Raw genomic sequence first — 21412 nt, forward strand, 5'->3', positions numbered from 1 at the left:
ACGGGCCAAATGTAATAGAGTGAGAGTTTCAGAAAGTGAGAGATTTGGTAAGGTTTTTCAGGTTTTTTTTTTTAAAGTGGCAATCATTTACACCACAAGATCAGCCTGGTTTTGCAGTGTAAATGATTGCCACTTTTAAAAAAAACAACTGAAAAACCTTACCAAATCTCTCACATTCTGAAACGTTCACTCCATTACATTTGGCCCGTAATGTCTGGCAAGGCTTACTGTGCTTTGTAGTTCAGCAAAAGCTGGAGGGTCAACATGCTGACCTTTAAAGACACCTATATTAAAAGTGCCTTTCCACCAAGCTTCCTTATAACACTACGCATTATAAGACTTAAGAAGATGGATTTAAAGGTTAAGCAGGAGGCAAAACAGAAAGCTTCCCAACTCACCCGAGGACTCTGTCCCTGCAGAACGGAAAGCTCCTGTTGGTACAGCTGTGATGCAAACGGATAGATGTCTGGGAGCTGGGCGTCAGGGTTAGAGAGCTCTTTCGCGGTCTGCGCTGCGTTTCCGTTGCGGAGAGCGGTGTTGATGCGGGAGACAGCCAGTTCCGCTGACGTGGGGAAGAGAAGAAACACAAGAGAGCCTGTGACGCCATTCTACTTCTGTATGTGAATGAGTAACAGTAACTAGTATATGACAATGACCGCTGCTGCTACTGTCCGCCAACTCCTGAAGTATTAGGACTGCATATGCAGCAATGGTTATATAGCCTGTATCCCATGTTCCGCCGCGTTTCATACTGTACGTCCGGCACCTTCTTCTTGTTGCTTGCATGGTTACTTGGTGTACTTTGTAAGGTGCTTCAGGTTCCATGTGGCACAATACAAAAAGGATAGTACATGTAGAAGGAAGCCGGTGTGTTTGAGATCTCTTCCCACAAGGGCTGCCATCAGAAATTGACCAAATGGGCAGGGCCTTCCAGCCCCAAAAAGACGGGTGGAGCGGTGGATAATGTGGGCGGAGCTAAAGCATGGGTGGTGCATCAATGGGTACATAAACTCATTTTTTTGTAAAAACTGTCATAGGTTGGGCTGTGCGGTTGGGTATTATAACATGCCAATCTATCAGATTTATTTAAAACAAACATCAAAGAATATTTTGGTTTTACATGCACACTTATCCTTGATCTGTAATAATTGTTGTCTCTACATGGCTGGTTGCGGGTCCGTGATCTGCTGACGCCCCTACCCCAGTGTCCACAAACTGCTTAAAGAGGAACCCAAAAACGTGCAGAACTTTTACTGCCTGCAGTCAAGCAAACACAGCTACTTACCTGCCATGCAACAGTTACCCCTGAGCTAGCAATTTCCCACAGCACCCACCATTATAAGACCGCAACCAAAGACGGATGCTACACAGCAGCTTGTTACTCAGTATGAAGCAGCCCCTCTAGCTACTAAAGGCACAGAAAAAAACCCTATGGTCCCATGTAACACCCACAACTTACTGGCGTGCTCACGGCTGGCATTCTGATTGGCCGCATCCACCCCAGCTTGCAGCTCCTCCTTCTCCAGGAGGTCCATATAGCTCAGCTCCTGGAGCACAAAGCACAGACTTACATAGAGCGCTGTTCTTGTAGCGCGCAATTTTTTTCTTCAAAAAAGTGAGTTACAGAAATGAACTAACAATGGCTTTTTGTTCCCGATCACTGGCGAGTTGCTCCAGGTAGCATTCTGCGTTCTCCCGCTGTAACCTGCGCAGTAAGAGGGCGGAATCCTGAAGAGCTGTGTAGAGACCCAGCGCGTCCTTTCTCTCCAACGCTTCATCCACGTACTCTAAAGCCGCGTGTACTGGAGGAGAATCAGAGATAGATTTATCAACCAAAATATCTGAAAGTGACACCTACATGCAACAGTCACAGATACCAAGAGATCTTAACATGCGTAGTTTGGAGCGGAGAAGGGAAAGGGTGGACATCAAATATAACAAGGGATTTAACAAGGTACAGGAGAGATACATTATTCTAAAGAAGAGAAGCATTAGAACACAAGGACACGCACTGAGACTGGAGGGGGGGAGGTTCAGCGGAAATCGAAGGAAAAATGACTTACAGAAAGGGTAGTGGATAAGTGGAATAGCCTCCCATCAGAGGTGGTAGAGGCTAAGACAACAGAGCAATTTAAACATGCATGGGATAGACATATGAATATCCTTACACAGAGATAAGGATCAAATGGGGTTGAGGTTACCTAAAAGATAATTAAAAAGATGCAGACTAGTTGGGCCAAGTGGTTCTTATCTGCCGTCACAATCTATACACACATAGACGAGTCCAGTGTTTGCCAGAACTGAATATATTTAGATAAAACCCTTATCCCCTCCCAGTACTACAACCCCAGTCGTCGCTTCACCACTTTCACCTCCATCCTTTGCCCAGCTCCCAACAGTAGCGCAGGTCAGGCCTCTTACTGAGCTCCAGCTGGTCCTAGAGGCCCCCAGACCAGTTACATTAGGCTGCACTATGGATGGAGGCAGTAGTACTCCTCATCCAACAAAAGAGCCCACCCTTGTTCCAGACGCACACCAATAACTGCTCCATCTCTCTCCACACAGTGGTCTCCAGACTCCTTGTGCAGACTGTCTACAACCGCCTTTCTCTCCTTAGTGTGTAAGGTGGATGCGAAGCATCGTGACATCGCTTCGCCAGGTCGCATCGCCGCATGGTACGTACCCAACTTAAGTCACGTGTTTTTTCTTTTATGTGGATACTGTTCCTGTACGTTGTACGACACCTTGTGGTGCCACATAAATAAAGGATAATAATAGTTAAGGTGCATACACACTTGCCGATAAAATGAACGTCGCTCATTTTCTCCCTTCCTGAGCGACGTTGTTCACTTTCTCGGCAAGTGTATGCCGACGATGACTAGCGGTGCGCAGCAAAACGGGACGTTAACGACCCTCGGTGTCGGCAGTGCATGCATGCTCAATCTGGACTGTCTGCGCGGCCGGGCTGCTGTGTGACATCACTAAACGATATGAACGGTCATATCGCTCAGTGTGTACAGCCGGCTGCCGACCGCCCGGCCTGGGAGGAGAAAAACTCCAGAGTGACGTCATCTAGTGTGTATGCACCTTTAGAGAGGGGGGGATTGTCCTATGCACAGCAGGCTTCCTGTGTGACCCTATACAAGGACGCTGCCCTGCTTTTGCCACTGTGCCCACGCCTAAGCATACCTGCCACGTCACAGAGGCTGAACCATAAGACGCCACGGGGCACAAGTAGTATGATCAGATAATGATAACAATGCAAGATTACGGTGGTTATGACAATCACTTCCCCTCTGACTTTCCAGCATCCATATACACACACACTCATAGATGTGATTGGTCTGGGGTTCTCGATCGCCAAGGTGACCATGACAGAGGCTCTAGACAAGAACCTCACAACATAAAATATTCACAATACATTGCAAGTGTCCGGTTACCATTGACTCTGTTGACGTTCCCCTGTATTTCAGCCTGAGTCAGGCAACTGTCATATATATCCTGGCTGTCGGAGGTCTTCTGCGCAGCCTGTATGGGGGAGGGGGAGAACATGGTATTAAATAGGATAACCGCGTTGTAACCGACAGCAACCAGGCATCAGATTAGGGCAATCTACTACAAAAGATCAATGCCTGTGACAATACCTTTGCTGCAGCAGGTTAGTAAATAAGCCCATAGGTCAGCCATAGCAATAGTTGTACAGTATTCCCAGGTGAGGAGCTTGGTGCCACATATGGCCAATTATTACATGTGTGTATAGTCATCAGCTGATTGTATGTGTACAGAATGTAAGTTCCTGCGCAGTACAATCAATGCGGCCCGGCCTGACCTACCAGACTAACATGCATACAGAAAACCTAAGTACTGAACATGGCCGACCGCATAAAGGCTTCCATCTCTAGGGACTGCCGTTTCCCAGGCTGCACTAAGACTACATTTCCCATAGGCCTGTCCAGACATCTTTACAGGGGTCCAGGCTCATATGAAAGGGCTGAAGGTGGTGTCCTTCTGGTAGCACTTGGGTCTCTTGCCTTATTTCGGGCGTTTGCCGTCTTTGTGGACTTGGCTTGAAAGAGAAGCTCCTGGTACACCGCTGCCAGCTTCTCTTGAAGGTTCAGCAGCACAGCATTTGGGTTCCGCAGAGCGGCCATAGTGTCCTGCGTTACCCGTCTGTCCACGGCTTCGTTAATGGCGATGACGGCAGCGTGCACTAAGAGACACAAAGTAATAAGTTGGAGGTGGGATGAGCAGCAACGGACAACACAAGGAGACAAGACCTTACACTATACCCTCCACTGGAGCAGCTTGTCCTTGCTCCAACAGGTTACAGATCAACATGGAGGCAAAGCAAGTCACACAGGAAGGTGGCGATTTAATCGGGGGCAGTAAGTTAGCACGAATATAAAGCACTGTAAGATGCACTTACCACATCTGTATTTCATTTGCCAACCCCATCCAAATAGAGGCTCCATTCACAACGCCATGCAAGACCCTCCAACGGATATATCATCACATGTGATAAGCACTTGTTGATTTGCGATGCGGTCCGGATCCCAACGGATCCCAGAGGTAAGGACAGGTTAGGGTTAAGGGCAGGGTTTGCCTTGTAAATGATTGGCGCTTTAGTCCCACCCCCTACTTATCCTGATAACCGTTAACCTAACACACCAGACCCCCTGGTTAGACCCTATACATACGCTTATTACTACTGCACCCACAGACAACCTTCTCTATGCAGAGTGCACAGAAGCATAGAGACTCATGAGTGGCACACTGTACCCTAGGCCACCATTATGGGGCGCAGTCGGCAAACTCAGACGGGTGGTCGCTATCCTTCCATTTCAACCTCCCTTTCCTCATTATCGTCATGCTAGAACTATGATTTTTATTTTTTTTAAGAAGTTACTTTAGCACAATTTACATAGAAGAAGAATTATTTGTGGGTCCTCACCTGCCGCCTCATCCACCGACAGCTCGTTAGCGAGGATTCCCCCGATTTTGCTGAACGCCGGCATCTGGATTCCGTACTTATCCAGCTCACACTTCATGTTATTGATTTCCTCCTCTACAATGACAGCGGGTGCATTGTGATTGCAGAGTATATCTGACCCGCTAATACTCCCAGCGCAACGTTACAAGGGGAAGGATTTCACCAGCTTTGCAGAAGCATTTCCAACAATACAAAGAAGAAGCAATTTCAACAACAGTCAGAGACTACAAATGGAGCCACACTAATCGTGGCTCCGTCTGCGACTAGGTGCGCCCCGCCGGGAACGTATGGGACACGCGTGCGTCATAGAATGGGAGCGTCTGTGTACGCTCGGCGGCGGGCCGAGGCGCAGGCCTGCGATGCAACCACCCCACAATGAGCCTGGCTCCATCTGTATAATACTTTAGCCCACTTGTGCGACGGAGGACAGGGCTGTGTGTGACAAACAGTGTAAGGAACAAGGTTCCCCCAAACACACAAGAGTAACAACGCCAGCCGTACATCAGTCCAATGCAGAGAGGTTATAGCACCAAAGACCCCTCTCTGCACAGACGAGGATCATGCATCCCATTTCCAAGCAGACAACAAACCAATCAACACTTACCTGTAAAATTCACTTTTCCATATAAGTCCTGTATTTGGGGAGCCAGTCCCAGCTTAAATAGATATAAACTGCAGAAAGAGAGACAGTGTCAGTGCAGGATCCTACAATGCCCCTCGGTGCTGCTTGCAAAGCTGCCAGGATGTCTGGTTGTTTTCTAACCTGTCCACAGATGTAGGGGGTAGGGGCAGTTTGGGTAAATGATCAGATCACAAATAGCCATTTAGCGCTTGATGGCCACAGAGTACAGACTGCAGCAAACCTATTGGAATTTCAGCCAATCCTAACAGATAATTAATTGCACTTGGTTTGGTCTCACATACAGAAGGATGTCTGGGTATTTTATTTGAAAATGGGCTAATTGTAGTCATAAAGGTTCCACGTGCTGCCAACTTAGACGTTAAGGATATAAGACAGATGCAATCTGCTACAACTGTTCAAGAGTAGATGACCTCTGTCTTCAGGCAATACGGAGCTATTCTGTGAACCAATACTGAGAGCAGAGGATTATGGGAGATACAGATTAGTATGTCACTGCAGGAACCTGGTCTAATTTACAGTAAACAGGTCACCATGTAACTGTATTATAAATCAATAATATCCAAAAGGATCTAGCTAGGCTGACCATAATATCCCTTTAAACTGGAACACTAATGAATTACACATGTTCTGTGGCTGGCTGACTTCAAGTCTGTATGTCACCTTGTTTTATTCAGCCCCAGAATCTGTGTAAATTATGAGTGTCCCAGTTTAAAAGGGATATTATGGTCAGCCTGCATATCTAGCAAGTTATTAAAGTAACATTTTCCTTCCTGTGGTTTTCCAATTTCTGTATTTGTCCCCCTTCCACCCCCTCTTCCCCCGTGCTAGCACCCCCCTAGTAATAGTGGCACGCAATACTATGCATTTGGCTTCAAATATTTTCCAGCAGGACTAAAAAATGAAATAAAATTCCCTTCAATGGCACCAACCACAGAATTATATGTACACAAAATCCCTCCTCTTCATTTGGTGGTAGTGAAAGCTTTCTGCAGTAGAACAGACACGGACACCCGCTCACTGACTGTACACATTTATAATAATGTCTTTGCTAAATATCCTGATCACTAAGTCTTATCCGGATGTCACCTGAGAGCGTGGATGCAGTATACAACACGTGGCATGTTCTTCTTGTCGTATATGTCAGTTGTCTCAGGCTGGAACATCTGCAAAGAAAGGAAGAAGCGTCCTTATAGAATACGTAGTTATCCTGGAGCTACAAGTACCAAATCACAGACACCGCCAGTATATCATGTATACCATACAGTCACAGAACCCTCACCGATGTATCATGTACACCATACAGTCACAGAGCCCTTACCGATGTATCATGTATACCATACAGCCACAGAACCCTCACTGGTTTATCATGTACTCAGCACAATCACAGAGCAGCCACCGATGTATCATGTACTCAGCACAATCACAGAGACACCACCGATGTATCATGTACACCATACAGTCACAGAGCCCTCACCGATGTATCATGTACACCATACAGTCACAGAACCCTCACCAATGTATCATGTACACCATACAGTCACAGAGCCCTCACCGATGTATCATGTACACCATACAGTCACAGAACCCTCACCGATGTATCATGTACACCATACAGTCACAGAACCCTCACCGATGTATCATGTACACCATACAGTCACAGAACCCTCACCGATGTATCATGTACACCATACAGTCACAGAACCCTCACCGATGTATCATGTACACCATACAGTCACAGAACCCTCACCGGTGTATCATGTATACCATACAGTCACAGAACCCTCACTGGTTTATCGTATACTCAGCACAATCACAGAGCAGCCACCGATGTATCATGTACACCATACAGTCACAGAACCCTCACCGATGTATCATGTACACCATACAGTCACAGAACCCTCACCGATGTATCATGTACCAGGTACAATCACAGAGACACCGACAATATATCATGTATACCATACAGTCACAGAACCCTCGCTGGTTTATCGTGTACTCAGCACAATCACAGAGTAGCCACCGATGTATCATGTACCAGGTACAATCCCAGAGCAGTCACCGATGTCTCATGTACCAGGTACAATCCCAGAGCAGCTACCGATGTCTCATGTACCAGGCACAATCCCAGAGCAGCCACCGATGTCTCATGTACCTGGTACCATCACAGAGCAGCCACCGATGTCTCATGTACACTATACAATCACAGAGCAGCCACCGATGTCTCGTGTACCAGGTACAATCACAGAGCAATCACCGAATCTCATGTACCTGGTACCATCACAGAGCAGCCACCGATGTCTCATGTACACTATACAATCACAGAGCAGTCACCGATGTCTCGTGTACCAGGTACAATCACAGAGCAGCCACCGATGGATCATGTACCAGGTACAATCACCGATGTATCATGTACCAGGCACAATCACAGAGCAATCACCGAATCTCATGTACCTGGTACCATCACAGAGCAGCCACCGATGTCTCATGTACCAGGTACAATCCCAGAGCAGCCACCAATGTCTCATGTACCAGGTACCATCACAGAGCAGCCACCGATGTATCGTGTACCTAGTACCATCACAGAGCAGCCACCGATGTATCGTGTACCTAGTACCATCACAGAGCAGCCACCGATGTATCGTGTACCTAGTACCATCACAGAGCAGCCACCGATGTCTCATGTACCTGGTACCATCACAGAGCAGCCACCGATGTCTCATGTACCAGGTACAATCACAGAGCAGTCACCGATGTCTCATGTACCTGGTACCATCACAGAGCAGCCACCGATGTCTCATGTACCTAGTACCATCACAGAGCAGCCACCGATGTCTCATGTACCTGGTACCATCACAGAGCAGCCACCGATGTCTCATGTACCAGGTACAATCACAGAGCAGTCACCGATGTCTCATGTACCTGGTACCATCACAGAGCAGCCACCGATGGATCATGTACCTAGTACCATCACAGAGCAGCCACCGATGTATCGTGTACCAGGTACAATCACAGAGCAGCCACCGATATATCATGTACCTAGTACCATCACAGAGCAGCCACCGATGTCTCATGTACCTAGTACCATCACAGAGCAGTCACCGATGTCTCATATACCAGGTACAATCCCAGAGCAGTCACCGATGTCTCATGTAACGGGTACAATCCCAGAGCAATCACCGATGTCTCATGTACCTGGTACCATCACAGAGCAGTCACCGATGTCTCATGTACCTGGTACCATCACAGAGCAGCCACCGATGTCTCATGTACCTAGTACCATCACAGAGCAGCCACCGATGTCTCATGTACCTGGTACCATCACAGAACAGCCACCGATGTCTCATGTACCTGGTACCATCACAGAGCAGTCACCGATGTCTCATGTACCAGGTACCATCACAGAGCAGCCACCGATGTCTCATGTACCAGGTACCATCACAGAGCAGCCACCGATGTCTCATGTACCAGGTACAATCACAGAGCAGCCACCGATGTCTCATGTACCAAGTAATCACAGAGCAGCCACCCATGTCTCATGTACCAGGTACAATCACAGAGCAGCCACCCATGTCTCATGTACCTGGTACCATCACAGAGCAGCCACCGATGTCTCATGTACCAGGTACAATCCCAGAGCAGCCACCAATGTCTCATGTACCAGGTACCATCACAGAGCAGCCACCGATGTATCGTGTACCTAGTACCATCACAGAGCAGCCACCGATGTATCGTGTACCTAGTACCATCACAGAGCAGCCACCGATGTATCGTGTACCTAGTACCATCACAGAGCAGCCACCGATGTCTCATGTACCTGGTACCATCACAGAGCAGCCACCGATGTCTCATGTACCAGGTACAATCACAGAGCAGCCACCGATGTCTCATGTACCTGGTACCATCACAGAGCAGCCACCGATGTCTCATGTACCTAGTACCATCACAGAGCAGCCACCGATGTCTCATGTACCTGGTACCATCACAGAGCAGCCACCGATGTCTCATGTACCAGGTACAATCACAGAGCAGTCACCGATGTCTCATGTACCTGGTACCATCACAGAGCAGCCACCGATGGATCATGTACCTAGTACCATCACAGAGCAGCCACCGATGTCTCATGTACCTAGTACCATCACAGAGCAGCCACCGATGTATCGTGTACCTAGTAACATCACAGAGCAGCCACCGATGTATCATGTACCAGGTACCATCACAGAGCAGCCACCGATGTCTCATGTACCAGGTACAATCACAGAGCAGTCACCGATGTCTCATGTACCTGGTACCATCACAGAGCAGCCACCGATGGATCATGTACCTAGTACCATCACAGAGCAGCCACCGATGTCTCATGTACCTAGTACCATCACAGAGCAGCCACCGATGTATCGTGTACCTAGTAACATCACAGAGCAGCCACCGATGGATCATGTACCTAGTACCATCACAGAGCAGCCACCGATGGATCATGTACCTGGTACCATCGCAGAGCAGCCACTGATGTCTCATGTACCTAGTACCATCACAGAGCAGTCACCGATGTCTCATGTACCAGGTACAATCCCAGAGCAGTCACCGATGTCTCATGTAACGGGTACAATCCCAGAGCAGCCACCGATGTCTCATGTACCTAGTACCATCACAGAGCAGCCACCGATGGATCATGTACCTGGTACCATCACAGAGCAGCCACCGATGTCTCATGTACCTAGTACCATCACAGAGCAGTCACCGATGTCTCATGTACCTAGTACCATCACAGAGCAGTCACCGATGTCTCATGTACCAGGTACAATCCCAGAGCAGTCACCGATGTCTCATGTAACGGGTACAATCCCAGAGCAATCACCGATGTCTCATGTACCTGGTACCATCACAGAGCAGCCACCGATGGATCATGTACCTAGTACCATCACAGAGCAGCCACCGATGGATCATGTACCTAGTACCATCACAGAGCAGCCACCGATGTCTCATGTACCTAGTACCATCACAGAGCAGCCACCGATGTCTCATGTACCAGGTACAATCACAGAGCAGCCACCGATGTCTCATGTACCAGGTACAATCACAGAGCAGCCACCGATGGATCATGTACCAGGTACAATCACAGAGCAGCCACCGATGTCTCATGTACCTAGTACCATCACAGAGCAGCCACCGATGGATCATGTACCAGGTACAATCCCAGAGCAGTCACCGATGGATCATGTACCAGGTACAATCACAGAGCAGCCACCGATGTCTCATGTACCAGGTACAATCACAGAGCAGCCACCCATGTCTCATGTACCTAGTACCATCACAGAGCAGCCACCGATGTATCATGTACCTAGTACCATCACAGAGCAGCCACCGATGGATCATGTACCAGGTACAACCCCAGAGCAGTCACCGATGGATCATGTACCAGGTACAATCACAGAGCAGCCACCGATGTATCATGTACCTAGTACCATCACAGAGTAGCCACCGATGTATCATGTACCAGGTACAATCACAGAGCAGCCACCGATGTCTCATGTACCAGGTACAATCACAGAGCAGCCACCCATGTCTCATGTACCTAGTACCATCACAGAGCAGCCACCGATGTATCATGTACCAGGTACAATCACAGAGCAGCCACCGATGTCTCATGTACCAGGTACAATCACAGAGCAGTCACCGATGTCTCATGTACCAGGTACAATCCCAGAGCAGCCACCGATGTCTCATGTACCAGGTACAATCCCAGAGCAGCCACCAATGTCTCATGTACCATCACAGAGCAGCCACCGATGTATCATGTACCTAGTACCATCACAGAGCAGTCACCGATGTCTCATGTACCAGGTACAATCCCAGAGCAGCCACCGATGTCTCATGTACCAGGTACAATCCCAGAGCAGCCACCAATGTCTCATGTACCATCACAGAGCAGCCACCGATGTATCGTGTACCTAGTACCATCACAGAGCAGCCACCGATGTATCGTGTACCTAGTACCATCACAGAGCAGCCACCGATGTATCATGTGCCTAGTACCATCACAGAGCAGCCACCGATATATCATGTACCTAGTACCATCACAGAGCAGCCATCGATGTATCGTGTACCTAGTAACATCACAGAGCAGCCACCGATATATCATGTACCTAGTACCATCACAGAGCAGTCACCGATGTCTCATGTACCAGGTACAATCCCAGAGCAGTCACCGATGTCTCATGTACCAGGTACAATCACAGAGCAGTCACCGATGTATCATGTACTCAGCACATCACAGAGCCACCACCGATGTATCATACCCAATACAATCACACAGCCACCACCGATGAATCACGTGCTCAGCACATCACAGAGCCACCACCGATGTATCATACCCGATACAATCACACAGCCACCACCGATGAGTCACGTGCTCAGCACATCACAAAGCCACCACCGATGTATCATACCCAATACAATCACACAGCCACCGATGTATCATACCCAATACAATCACATAGCCACCGATGTATCACATGCTCAGTACATCATAGAGCCACCACCGATGTATCATACCAATACAATCACACAGCCACCACCGATGTATCACATGCTCAGCACATCACAGAGCCACCACCGATGTATCACGAGCTCAGCACATCACAGAGCCACCACCGATGTATCACGTGCTCAGCACATCACGGAGCCACCACCGATGTATCACGTGCTCAGCACATCACAGAGCCACCACCGATGTATCACATGCTCAGCACATCACAGAGCCACCACCGATGTATCACGAGCTCAGCACATCACAGAGTCACCACCGATGTATCACGTGCTCAGCACATCACAGAGCCACCACCGATGTATCATATGCTCAGCACATCACAGAACAATCACCTAGGTGCTAACCTCTTGTGGTAAGTGGATAAAGTTGCACCTAACGCTTAATGCAGTATTTATAGAACAGCTCAGCACCACGTTTACTGAACACTTACACACAGACCAAAGTCTACTTTATTAAAAAAAAAGAAAAGGCATACCGTAGGAAGCCCAATGTGACACATGGCCCGTCGCCAGTGATTGATGTTATCCGTGTGCCGGAAATGAAGTCCTGCCGCCTGCAGCAGAGGAGGAAGAGTGTGGTTAATACCTACACATAATGGTCCCCAGTGCATGCAATAGGGGTCAATTTAAGAATTAAAAAATTTAATTACAATAATAAAAAGAAAAGTTAATCCAGTACATATAGATCTACTGTTATTCAGTGCTACATGTAGACAGGTTCCTATAGATCGGCAATGTTTCCAGATATCTGACCGCTTTTGTTACTGCCCCATACCAGCGTCAGAATCTGATTGGTTGATGTGTAACACAGCATACGCCATATTCACCTTGTATCGCATCTGGTCACAGTCATAGACTTTTTTCAGAGGAACAAGCTCTGGGGCGAAAAAATTCCCCAGCTTGGCGAGAGTGACTCCATTGCGCAAGCTTTCCTCCAGCTCAGAGGGGGGCGGCAGCTCCTCATTCATACAGGATTCCATCCACCTGCAGGTGCAGAAACAGAAATTAAATGGAAGTTGGATGAAACTGAGAGCTGGTGATGAATAAATGGATAAAGACGTTAAAAAGAAACTGCTAAATATCTTCCTCACCGTTTCGCCTCCTCCAAGTGACATAGGTATTGGTAAGCAATGTTCTGTCGCCTCTGCTCATCCATCTCATCGGCTGTGAGGCGCTCATCTGAAACCACAGCGCACATAACTCTATAGGGACTACCCTTCAGCTCATTCATTTCCAATCACAGCCGAACAAACAGATACCAGTACTACAGACTAATGATCTCCAACGTTTTCAGTTGGGGCTCTGCCTGGGCAGATTTACTATAGATTCTCATGGTTCTATCCAATGGACTAAGGCCCATGCCCCAGAAACTGAGAGTATCCCCGGCAGTCTCTGCTCTGAGGACGAGAAGGCTATCTTGCGGTAAAGAGACTATAAAAATCTGGTAGCCGCTGTGAACAGACTGTCCAGCCTCGGAAAACTCATCTTCAACTCAAATACCACTGAGGAAAAATGCTTGTTGTGTAGCCACAGGTCACTGCCACCAATCATGTTCCAAACCCTCAACCCCCCACCCCTCTTCCTCCTCAGGGAGACAACTGCACAATACTGACCCCCTTTCCCATGTGCCTCAGACCTCCCTAACTAGAGACCCCACCTGAGCACCTCTGATACATGCCCCAATGGTGAACCTCAGATCCCAGTTACACCTTCCCCAGGGAGCCCACCCATTAAACTATATGACGCTAGACCCTCCATGAAGCTGACCCACACGCCCCCCAGCTTCCCCAGGGAAGCACATCTGCTTGCCTCTGACCACAGCAATCTTCCTCCCAGGAGGGCACACCTCTGACCCCAGCATCGCCAGAGGAGCCCACTCACGTGCTTCTGACCCCCAACTTCCACTGGGGAAGCCCATCTGGGAGCCTCTGCCCCTAGCCAAGGCCAACCATGCACCTCTAACCCAGCACCCCACTCCCAGGGAAGTCCACACATCCGCCTCTGACCCAAGTCTGCTTTCTCGGAGGAGCCCACCCATGCATGCACTCCAGACGCCAAGCCCAAGTGAAGCCCACCCATGCACCTCAGACCCCCTTCCCCTCCCCTGGGGAGCCCACCTGTGTGCCCCTAATTACAGGTCTGGACACCCGTATTATCAGTGAAATGTTACTGTGGTGTATGAGAGAGAGGGGTAATGACAGGGCCGGGCACCAGTATGACCAGTCACATGTTACTGGGGTGTATGAGAGAGAGGGGTAATGACAGGGCTGGGCACCAGTATGACCAGTCACATGTTACTGGGGTGTATGAGAGAGAGGGGTAATGACAGGGCTGGGCACCAGTATGACCAGTCACACGTTACTGGGGTGTATGAGAGAGAGGGGTAATGACAGGGCTGGGCACCAGTATGACCAGTCACATGTTACTGGGGTGTATGAGAGAGAGGGGTAATGACAGGGCTGGGCACCAGTATGACCAGTCACATGTTACTGGGGTGTATGAGAGAGAGGGGTAATGACAGGGCTGGGCACCAGTATGACCATTCACATGTTACTGGGGTGTATGAGAGAGAGGGGTAATGACAGAGCTGGGCACCAGTATGACCAGTCACATGTTACTGGGGTGTATGAGAGAGAGGGGTAATGACAGGGCTGGGCACCAGTATGACCAGTCACGTTACTGGGGTGTATGAGAGAGAGGGGTAATGACAGGGCTGGGCACCAGTATGACCAGTCACATGTTACTGGGGTGTATGAGAGAGAGGGGTAATGACAGGGCTGGGCACCAGTATGACCAGTCACATGTTACTGGGGTGTATGAGAGAGAGGGGTAATGACAGGGCTGGGCACCAGTATGACCAGTTACATGTTACTGGGGTGTATGAGAGAGAGGGGTAATGACAGGGCTGGGCACCAGTATGACCAGTCACATGTTACTGGGTGTATGAGAAAGAGGGGTAATTACCGGACTGGGCACCAGTATGACCAGTCACATGTTACTGGGTGTATGAGAGAGAGGGGTAATGACAGGGCTGGGCACCAGTATGACCAGTCACATGTTACTGGGTGTATGATAGAGAGGGGTAATGACAGGGCTGGGCTCCAGTATGACCAGTCACATGTTACTGGGTGTATGAGAGAGGGGTAATGACAGGGCTGGGCACCAGTATGACCAGTCACATGTTACTGGGGTGTATGAGAGAGAGGGGTAATGACAGGGCTGGGCACCAGTATGACCAGTCACATGTTACTGGGTGTATGATAGAGAGGGGTAATGACAGGGCTGGGCTCCAGTATGACCAGTCACATGTTACTGGGTGTATGAGAGAGGGGTAATGACAGCGCTGGGCACCAGTATGACCAGTCACATGTTACTGGGGTGTATGAGAGAGAGGGGTAATGACAGGGCTGGGCACCAGTATGACCAGTCACATGTTACTGGGGTGTATGAGAGAGAGGGGTAATGACAGGGCTGGGCACCAGTATGACCAGTCACATGTTACTGGGGTGTATGAGAGAGAGGGGTAATGACAGGGCTGGGCACCAGTATGACCATTCACATGTTACTGGGGTGTATGAGAGAGAGGGGTAATGACAGAGCTGGGCACCAGTATGACCAGTCACATGTTACTGGGGTGTATGAGAGAGAGGGGTAATGACAGGGCTGGGCACCAGTATGACCAGTCACGTTACTGGGGTGTATGAGAGAGAGGGGTAATGACAGGGCTGGGCACCAGTATGACCAGTCACATGTTACTGGGGTGTATGAGAGAGAGGGGTAATGACAGGGCTGGGCACCAGTATGACCAGTCACATGTTACTGGGGTGTATGAGAGAGAGGGGTAATGACAGGGCTGGGCACCAGTATGACCAGTCACATGTTACTGGGGTGTATGAGAGAGAGGGGTAATGACAGGGCTGGGCACCAGTATGACCAGTCACATGTTACTGGGGTGTATGAGAGAGAGGGGTAATGACAGGGCTGGGCACCAGTATGACCATTCACATGTTACTGGGGTGTATGAGAGAGAGGGGTAATGACAGAGCTGGGCACCAGTATGACCAGTCACATGTTACTGGGGTGTATGAGAGAGAGGGGTAATGACAGGGCTGGGCACCAGTATGACCAGTCACATGTTGGGATCTATGACACGTAGTGGGATGACTGCAGCGGGCTCCCCCTCCCCAGCAGCCGGTGACACACTTACACCCGTTGTTGGGCGGCCCGGGCCCGGCTCTGGTCCCCATCTCTCCCGGATCGCTGCGGCCGCTGAGCTCTTGTGTTTACACTACGGTTTGAATGTCCCGCCGCCAGCCTCTTCCGGAGCAACTGACAGCGCATCGGCGGCGCCTGATGACGTCACCCGCGCCGCAAGCATGCCGGGAGTTGTAGTCTCCTCCTCACTACCACCAGTCATCCCTGTCTGTCCTTCCCATTCCCAGACACCAGAGAGAGTGACTATGTTAGCACTGGTTGTACTGATACTATAACTCACACTCTTATGAATGCTTTGCTATTGCTGTATAGGGATATGTGTAATGAGTGTGTATATGTATATATATATTTATAATATATATATATATATATATATATATATATATATATATATATATACACTGTACTGTACTGTACTGTACTATACTATACCCTGCAGCTGTTCCTGTGCTCATTGTTTGTCTCGTTTTCTCTGTCAACCCAATTGGGAAATGTTATTTTACAGATGTGTGTCTGTCACCATTCAGTACAGTTCTATTATTTGTCCTCTCTAACCTACAACCTCTTCATCTCCTCCCAGGTCTTCCCTGTCATGTGATCCAGAAGTAATAATCTCAAAATAAAACATTTTAAGGCTGTTCCCCAATGGTAGACAAACCCCCATGCCTCCTCATGACCTGCACCACACAGAGGGGTAACATAAAACCATGGGGTAAATTACTAAAGCTTCCAAAACAAACAAGTGGTGGTGTTGCTAATAGCAACTAATTAGATATTCTGTCTATTATTTTCTTGAATACAATAGAGAAATTATAGCTAAAACATGATTAGTTGCTATGGGCAACACCTCCACTTTTCGTTTTTAGAAGCTTTAGTAAATCTACCCCTAGGCGTTGTATATGTGTCTCACTAGAAATACAGGAGCTGGTGTATCCAATACGTGTTGTACATCACTACATAACATGTATGTGCTCACTGAATAAATATATGAAAGTGTGCTGTTTGTAGTGCTATAGTAGGTATGACATTGTCATCGATGTTTAGGAAAAATACATTGATGGCTTGTGTTCAATGGTAAATGCTTTCCCGTCGATGGTAGACTTCCAATGATGAGGTCCTCCCACACACACACACACTCCACGATCTCATGGCCACACCTGTGACGGTCGCCGATGGTTCTAATCATCATTGGTTTTATATCTACGGTTTGCTGCCATCGATGGAAACCATCAATGGGGAATCATTTGATGTCCATCTCTAGAGACAGCAGTATGTTATGGCAGTAATCTGGGGGAACCTGAAGGGGAGATCCACCAGGCAAATGTGGGGAAAGGATGGGTCAGTGATGCGCATAACATCCTGTGCAGTGGAGAAAGCACATGATGATGCAAATTGCGTCATTAAGGCGCCACCTACTTCGCAAGAAAGAGAAGAGGGATCTGCTAAGCTCTAGTGAAATTAGAATGCCCTCATCTTCAGCCTCTTGTCAGCTCTCCATGTCTGCGGCATGCAACATGCCGCAGATTCTTTACAAATAATGTAAAACTTTTGGGGTGTATTCGTGAAGCAGTGAAAAGTGTGGAGAAGTGAGCCTGTGGAGAAGTTGTCCATGGCAACCAATCAGCATTGAAGTAAAATGTATAATTTGCATACTATAAAATTATACAAAGCAGCTGATTGGTCGCCATGGGCAACTTCACCACTGGCTCACTTCTCCACACTTTTCACTGCTTCATGAATAGTTCCCTTTGTATGAATAGGAAATACTGCAACAACATCTGATATACTGTATCAGGAGTGAGGAGAGTGCAGTCCCAGAGACAACGCTGTGTAGGGTGAAACTCACTAGAGTGTCCTTTAGAGGCGGTACTCTTGTCAATACACCTTCTTATGGTCCAATACAGTAAAGATCAAGGTTGCAAACCAAAAAAATTAATATAAAAAAGTTCTATTGGAGAAAGAGCGCTATATAAATAAAATAATTATAATTATTATTAAAGAAAACTTGATCTTTCTATCAGTGCAGCCAGACAAGCAGGTATGAAGAGTGCAGACATGGCTGCAATTGCGCGGCAGGGTATATAAAACTTTCTCACTTCACTTTAGCCAGTGCTTCTGCCTATACTAAGCGGTGCACTTTGGAAATGAAAGCGTTAATAGCCTGAGATGCACATGATGGTGCTTTGCTAAGCGTCAGTGGGTATCCCCAGCCTAGTACTAATGGGAGGAGGTCTGCTTGTGCATTGTTGATTACAGTTACCATAGGAGACATTGACAAAGCAAGATGATCTCCTCTAGGAAACATGATAGGGTGCAGCCATTGAGGCAGTGACTCTGAGAGACACTGGGACTGGACTACACTCTCTGCCAGGAGCCTAGGATACCCGCTGGTAGGTTCTGTGTCCTGACCCGTGTGCTGCACTGGGTAATAGAGCATGCGTTATCTGTATTATATCGCCTTACATCTGTTCTGTGTGTATGTGTGTGGTACATTCTCTCTCCCAACTCACTGATAGAGCACTGACTGGGACTATGCTGTGCTGTTTCCCACGGGAACTGGGGAACAGACGTGTGTGTATGTGTAATATGAAATAGCAGAGACAGGATTCAGAGGCACAGCGCCCCCTGAGAGCAGATTATGATCTAAAATATATATGTGGCTGCACTTTCTCACTTTACACACAGTGCAAGCATCTATTCTTATGAGCTGGATGAATGTTCCTGAGAGCACAACCTTTTATAATCAGTATGAATCTCTGACATCGCTGAGGCCAACGGTAGAGGCTGCGATTTTGTGGGTTGATACCCAAATATATTTAAATGCACAGTCAAGTGTAGCCTATAAACCCACTGGGAACCAGTCGCATGACTGGGGCATTTGTGGAAGCTGGGATTTTGTGGCATTATTCAATGCTGAAATGCTGCCTATCTGTTCACTAGGAATGGTAAGGCGCAATTGTCATAGGGCCTAATACAGATCTGATCGCTAGGCAGCGATTTTTGCTGTCCTGCGATCAGATGGTCGCCGCCTACAGGGGGAGGGTATTTTTTTTATGCAAGTGTGCGATCGCATTTGTAGCAGAGCTGCACAAACTGATTTTGTGCAGTCTCTGCGCAGCCCAGGACTTACTCAGCTGCTGCGATCACGTCAGCCTGTTCGGGACCGGATTTGACGTCAGACACCCTCCCTAAAAACGATTGATCCCGCCTGCGTTTTCCCGGTCACTCCCTGAAAACGGTCAGTTGCCACCCACAAACGTCCTCTTCCTGTCAATCTCCTTGCGAACTCTCGTGCGAATGGATTCTTCGCACAATCCTGTCGCTGACCGGCGATCCTCATTGCAGCCGTGCAACGTGCCGGAGCAGTGCGGTGCATACGCATGCGCAGTTCGGATCTAATCGCCCGCTGTGCGGAAACGCACAGCAGCGGTCAGATCTGAATTACCCCCATAGGCTCCAGTACCCCCAACAGGTCATGCTTTCTTGATTTCTTTAAACACTCACAGTTTAATTTTTTTTTTTTTCTGGGTCAGTAATTTTCCCACCTCATTCCAAAGACAGAAACACAGGAAACATGACCCGTGGGGGGTACATGAGGACTGGAGATGAGAACTACTGAATTAGGCGATATCTATATATTTAATTGGCTTAGCAATTTTTTTTTTTTTATGAGAGCAACTACTCCACAATGACAACACCGATTTTATGGTTCAGGTGTTATTCGGTAAGGTGTGTGATGTAGATGTGCAATAAGGTCGCAGTATTTTGATAAGTGGTCAGGTTGTTGCGGAATAATGCATCAAAGTTGTAATTTTTTTTTTTTTACCCATAGAAAAAGCATTGCGTGGGGGGCGCAAACATTTTCCCTTTGGGTTGTAAATTGCAGCGAAGTCCTTGTCTTTTTTTTATATAATTAATTCTTTCTACTTTCGGGATACACTAAAATTTCGGGATACAGTTACATTTCAGGATACAGTAATCCGATCTAATTCTTACATGAACACATTGTAGAGCACAATATAAAAAAGTTTTGCTCGATTTCGATCAACGTATTTTTTTAGTCTACCAGACCTGATCAGTTTCCCGGTGCAGTGGGCGGTTCGGCGGCCTGGTGATCCGCTTTGTAGGGAATCGTGTCATCCTGTACCACTGCCTGGTAAAAGGAATTGCGACATTGAGTACGCCCCGTGCAACTATCATATGCGTCTGCCCTCCGTTATCTCTTGGAGGTCATCTGTAAAATGACAGCACCTATTCATTCAAAACCTTTGCTTAGTTGCTAGGGGCAACACCTACTAACATTTCCTTGGACTGTGGAGTATTCCGACAAAAATTCCGCCAATTGTTTGGGTAACACAACACTGCCTAAAGTTGACCAAACTAGCAAGGCCGAGCAAGATCTGTGCTTCAAAATGTCAAAGATTAGTTTGGATCCCTTTATAAGAAAACCAAGGGCTCTTTCAGTCTGTAGTTGTGTCCTGTGTCTATCTGTATGCATTCAGTAAGTAGGCTATGGGGGTGTTTCAGACCTGTTTTTGCACAGCGGGCGATTAGGTATTAACTACGCATGCGTATGCACCGCAATGCGCACGCTCGACGGACAACAACAAAGGGCATCGCCGGTCAGCGACAGGATGGTGCAAAAAATCCGATTGCATGGGCGTTCTGAAGGTGATTGACAGGAGGAAGCCGCCTGTGGGTGGTAACTGACCGTTTACTTAGTGTCAGGCATTCCCAAGCGTTTTCAGGGAGAGGGTGACGTCAGCTCCGGCCCCGATCAGCCTGTTCTCATTGCACTGTAGGAGTAAGTCCTGGGCTGCGCACACACTGCACACACTGGATTTTTGCAGCTCAGCATACACATAGGATGGCACACTTGCACAGTGAATTTACACTCCCCTTTGAGGCAGAGACTATCTGAACGCAGGACAGCAAAGTTAGCAGCCCAGCAATCAGGTCTGAAACACCCCCTATGTCTGCCCACCTGATTCCTTTTGCCAGTTAATCTGCCAGTCAAGTAA

The 21412-nt window shown here is 48.1% G+C and overlaps 1 protein-coding gene across 2 annotated transcripts in view; it reads right to left on the reverse strand.

Moving 5' to 3' along the window:
• Window positions 1-16534, reverse strand: part of IQGAP3 (IQ motif containing GTPase activating protein 3) — a 49988-nt gene extending 33454 nt beyond the window's left edge. Inside the window, exons 1-12 of one of the 2 annotated variants that reach the window (XM_063947100.1) lie at window positions 16384-16510; window positions 13268-13355; window positions 13004-13160; window positions 12653-12730; window positions 6720-6796; window positions 5595-5662; window positions 4952-5065; window positions 4032-4210; window positions 3441-3528; window positions 1639-1802; window positions 1460-1547; window positions 399-562 (exon numbers count right to left, since the gene is read on the reverse strand). In XM_063947100.1, coding sequence (XP_063803170.1) covers window positions 399-562; window positions 1460-1547; window positions 1639-1802; window positions 3441-3528; window positions 4032-4210; window positions 4952-5065; window positions 5595-5662; window positions 6720-6796; window positions 12653-12730; window positions 13004-13160; window positions 13268-13355; window positions 16384-16423 — 1305 coding nt within the window. In that variant the 5' untranslated portion in view covers window positions 16424-16510. Of the gene's footprint in view, window positions 1-398; window positions 563-1459; window positions 1548-1638; window positions 1803-3440; window positions 3529-4031; window positions 4211-4951; window positions 5066-5594; window positions 5663-6719; window positions 6797-12652; window positions 12731-13003; window positions 13161-13267; window positions 13356-16383 lie in introns of both variants that reach the window. The other variant, XM_063947099.1, reaches the window with a different exon arrangement.
• Window positions 16535-21412: the final 4878 nt, after the last annotated feature.

This window comes from Pseudophryne corroboree, chromosome 12, assembly GCF_028390025.1.
Source record: "Pseudophryne corroboree isolate aPseCor3 chromosome 12, aPseCor3.hap2, whole genome shotgun sequence".
Classification (NCBI taxonomy): Eukaryota; Metazoa; Chordata; class Amphibia; order Anura; family Myobatrachidae; genus Pseudophryne; species Pseudophryne corroboree.